The sequence below is a fragment of the Protobothrops mucrosquamatus genome, unplaced genomic scaffold, assembly GCF_001527695.2.
Source record: "Protobothrops mucrosquamatus isolate PMUCROS unplaced genomic scaffold, P.Mucros_1.0 scaffold5015, whole genome shotgun sequence".
Lineage (NCBI taxonomy): Eukaryota > Metazoa > Chordata > Lepidosauria > Squamata > Viperidae > Protobothrops > Protobothrops mucrosquamatus.
In genome coordinates, this window is record NW_015390892.1 from 1 (window position 1) to 4,714 (window position 4,714).

Sequence of the window (4,714 nt, forward strand, 5' to 3'; positions counted from 1 at the left end):
GCCGCCGCCGACAGTGCGAGCCTGAGGGCGGCCGCGCTCCGTTCGCCGCCGCCGCCGCCGCCTCCTCACGCCCGCCCCGTGAGGTAGGCCATACCGAAGAGGGCCGCCGCGGCTGGAGCCACGCCCCTCCCCGCCGGATCACAACGCCCATCTTCCTCAGCCTGAGGTAGGGGTAGGCAACCTTGGCACTTTTATGACTGGTGGACTTCAATTCCCAGAATTCCTGAGCCAGCCATGCTGAGGGGAAGGGAGAGGTTTCCACGCTGAGCCATGCTAGCCCAGGAATTCTGGGAGTTGAAGTCCACAAGTCATGAGGGGGCCATAGTTCCCCCATGTTGGCTGAGGAATTCTGGGAGTTGAAGTCCACGAGTCATAAAAGAGCCAAGGTTGCCTACCCTTGGCCTGAGGGGCTATAAACACAGAGAGCGAGAGAGTTATGGCCACACACACATCATACATACATACATACATACATACATGCATGCATGCATGCATGCATGCATGCATACATATGAGATACAGTTATTTATGACATAGTTATAAATATGTCATAAATAACATATATATGTGAGGGCCTCTTTGAAGTAAGTGAGAGCCTCTGCTGATAGATAACCATCTCATCAATTAGGGTTTTTTTTTTAAAAAAATTAAAATACTGTTTTAGTGCTTTTTCACGCAGAGATCCACCTGCAAATGGTGGTGGGACCCTATTTATGTATTTATTACTTATTATTTTATTCATGTATATCCCATCTTTATTATTTTTATAAATAACTCAAGCCTTCAGGGCTTGCTGCTGTTGGAAAGAAGAGGAAGGTCTCTCTTTTGGCCGGAGAAGCCGTGACCACCACTGGAGAAGATGCCCTCATTGAGTGCCTCTGCGGTTCCTGGGTGGCCAAAATCCGGGTGGCAGCCAGTTGGACAAAACACCCATGTCTGCGGTGGGATGGTAACTTTGGAGCTGTCCAGGGAGATCTTGAAGTGGTGGAGAACTTCTGCCTTTTAGGGCCCACCCTCAGCAGACAATGAACCACTAGTCAAAAAATACCATAAAGCAGCCATGAAGGCCTTTGAAAAGATATTAAAATGTTGGGATGCCTCTACTTACAGAATCACAGATGCTGTGGTATTCCCTGTGACGCTGTGTAAAAGTGACAGTTGGACTTTGACTAAGCAGGAAGAAAAGAATATTGAAGCTTTTCATGTTGGAGAAGACTCCTGAGAATACTGTGGACAGATAAGAAAACAAATGGATGGATCATCAAAACAAATGGACCCTGTGTTTTCCCTCAAACCACACTTGACCAGATATCTCATGCAAGGACCCATCTCTCTGGAAAAGGTCTGATGCTGGGAAAGATGAAAAGAAAGAAAAGAAGAGGGCAACCGGTAGCAAGGAGGATGGGCTTCGTTCCAGTGGCCATGAGGTCTCCTTGGAAGAGAAAAAGCATTAGGTCTTCCTGGTGAAAATCTGTGGTTGCTAAAGAGTTTATAACAATTTGATGATACATAATCAATGTTAATAAGTATGAGGGCAATTCGGAAATAAACCCCCCTTGGGTTATCAATGACAAGACACTCTCAGATACAGAACTTTCATTATTACACATTAGAAAACTACAACATTACATTACTTTTTGACATAATCGCACATTCAAATTGAGGCACTTGTCATAAGGTCTTACAAGGTTTGAAATTCCTTAGTCGTAGTCGCTCGGCACCAAATCTGGGCTATGGGGGGGGGGAGGTATGATCAAAAACATCCCAGCAGAACTACTTCAAAAGTTCTTGGGTGCGTCTAGCGGTGTGTGGACAAGCATTGTTTTGAACCAACACCACACTGGAAGTGAGGCCATAGAAAATCCCGCCAAATGTGAAGATGCCAAAGGAGTACTGCCAGTGAAGTTCATGGAGCCTGGTTCGATCATCAATTCAGAAGTCTACTGTGAAACGTTACGAAAACTCAGACGAGCCATCCATAACAAGCATCGGGGCCTGCTGACTTCCGTTGTGTTGGTTCACGATAATGCTCACCCGCACACCGCTAGATGCACCCAAGAACTTTTGAAGCAGTTCCGTTGGGATGTTTTTGATCACCCCCCCATACCCCAGATTTGGCACCGAGCGACTAGTACTAAGACATTTCAAACCTTGTAAGACCTTATGACAAGTGTCTCAATTTGAATGGCGATTATGTCAAAAAGTAATGTAATGTTGTAGTTTTCTAATGTGTATAATAAAAGTTCTGTATCTGCGAATGTCTGTCATTGATAACCCAAGGGGGGGGGTTATTTCCGAATTGCCCTTGTATAAGATACAGATCTACACATCCTACTAAGCCAGCCTTGTTATAATTAGATGCAAAATGTGAACAGAGGACAACAGAGATGGAGAGGGTGCAGGTTAGTTTCACCTGCATTTTTTAAAAATCAGAAAAGAGTGGTTTTATGTCTTTACAATAAAATGAGTTAGTCAAAAAAGATGCTACTGGACTCCTGATTTTTCACTACCATGTCTTCTACGGTGTCTTCATTTGTCAAAATGCTGGTATGTGGGATGCCTCACTAGGCTAGTCTAAATCTAACCCTGGCCAGTGTCATCTTTTCAATGTAGCACCTGCTTTTTAACCACCCCAGAGGAGTTGGAAGAGAAAAGCAAAAGGCTTGCAATCCTTTATTTTGCCTGGCTGAGGTTTTGCTTTGTAAAATTTCCCATCAGCACAAACGGATTGGCCTTCTCTCCTGCCCATCCCATCACTTTCACTTCCAGCCCACACAGCTGCTGCATCACGCATTTTCGGTCTCTCCCCCCCCCCCCAAATTCCTGTCACTGCTTTGGAATCTTTGGAATGAGGGAAGGGGAAGACGATGATTTGGGCCTCTGCCGTCATGAAGTTGTTTCCTGTGGCTGTTCTCCTTGTCTTGCCTGTTGTTGCTCATCTGGCCTCAGGTAAGGGTGACAGAAAGGGAGGGTATCCAGTTCAAACATCTGTTTTGCTTCTGCTCTCCCACCTAGAGGTTATCCTGGTTCCCCAGCTCAAAGTGGACAGAGCTAAGCAAGTGTAGCACACTAAGTGGACGTGACCCTGGGGCTTTCATTTGTGGTCATTTGGAGGTGATCTGGGTGGGTGGCTCTGTTGCTAACAGCTATTTAGCTTGAAAGGGCTGTGCTGTTTAACCTCCTATGTGCTTGCAGGGAAGAAGCTCCGCTGGTGTACGCTTTCCCCCCTGGAGCAGAAGAAATGCGCTGAGCTCTCCAAAGCCCTTCTGTCTACTTTGCCGCCTGTCTCCAGCAGTACTTTGAAGAGGGTTTCTTGCATCCTGGCCCACAACACTTACGACTGTATCAATAAGATTCGGGTGAGTCTCCCAAAATTCCAGGAGACACCTACGTCACCAATTCAGCTTTTGGTGCCCAGTGGACAGGGCAGAGTTCCCTACTGTAATTGGGGCATTCTCACTGAGAAGCCCATATTCCTGGACTAAACTTCCTGGGGAACCTGGACTCGTGAATCTGGGATGCCTCTGTTCAGGCATGAAAGCCAAACTTAGTATAGGACTTCTTGGGCACTGAGACTATCTGTACATCTCAAGACATTCTGATTATCCCTAAGGTGCTTTTTTCACGAGGCAACTGGACTTCCTTGTTTTTCTTTGAAGACGTTTTGCTTCTCGTCCAAGAAGTTTCTTCTGCTCTTCTTGCATGAGAAGCGAAACATCTTCAAAGAAAAACAAGGAAGTCCAGTTGCCTCGTGAAAAAGCATCTTTGGGATGACTGTGACCTGAATGATGGAGAATCTCCATAGACGAGACATTCTGATTAGTTTTTAATTTTGAAACTTATATTACATTTATACCTCGCCTTTCTATTTGTATGTGCTCAAGTTAGCTTAAAATGGTTAACTATTTAATCCTCAACTGGCTAGAACAATTAAAGGAGATACAAAATTGGTGTGAAAACCATTCTAGGAGAGTTTCTCATCACATTAGAAAGACTATTTCTACAAGGATGAGACCAGGTCCTTTACTCTTCACAATTTTCATTGAACACTTGGATGAAGAGGCAGAGCGAGTGCTCTACCGATGTGTTGATCACACAGGTTGCTTTGGGGTGGGGAGGGTTACAGGCAGAATAATTTCAAAATCAAACTTTTGAAAAGCAGAAGAGCTCCCAAGAGCAGTCAGGAGAAGAGCAGCACAAATTAGTATTTACTTCTTTGGAGAAATAAACAACTTCAGCAATGATCTGATAAAGTTGTTTATTTCTCCAAAAAAGTAAATACTAATTTGTGTAGATGACACAGATACTCTGAGGAGTATCTCATTTAGTTGGGGACTCCACCCTTTTGAACATGGTACTAATCAGTGACTTGGCATCTGTCATTACACTGGGATGGCAAGGTGGATGTCTTGTGATTTATGACCCCAGGATGCGGTGAATTATGTCGCTCTTTTCCCTCAGGGCTTTTCCTCATGGCTCTTAGTGTCAGGAATCCAGGAAAGAAGCACAAGCACTTCATTTGTCGGCCGTGACCAGGGGGGCGTTCTATCAGGTCCGCCTGATTTACCAGTTGCGTCCATTTCTGGACCGGGACGCTTTGCGCACAGTCACTCAAGCTCTCGTCACCTCCCGCCTGGACTACTGTAATGCTCTCTACATGGGGCTCCCTTTGAGGAGCACCCGGAGACTTCAACTGGTCCAGAATGCGGCCGCG

General features: G+C 45.5%; 1 protein-coding gene across 1 annotated transcript in view; it reads left to right on the top strand.

Moving 5' to 3' along the window:
* Positions 1-2,888: 2,888 nt before the first annotated feature.
* LOC107299492 (melanotransferrin-like) overlaps positions 2,889-4,714 on the top strand; it is a 24,767-nt gene continuing 22,941 nt past the window's right edge. Inside the window, exons 1-2 of the mRNA XM_015828847.2 lie at positions 2,889-2,949; positions 3,196-3,359. Coding sequence (XP_015684333.2) covers positions 2,889-2,949; positions 3,196-3,359 — 225 coding nt within the window. The remainder of the gene's footprint in view (positions 2,950-3,195; positions 3,360-4,714) is intronic.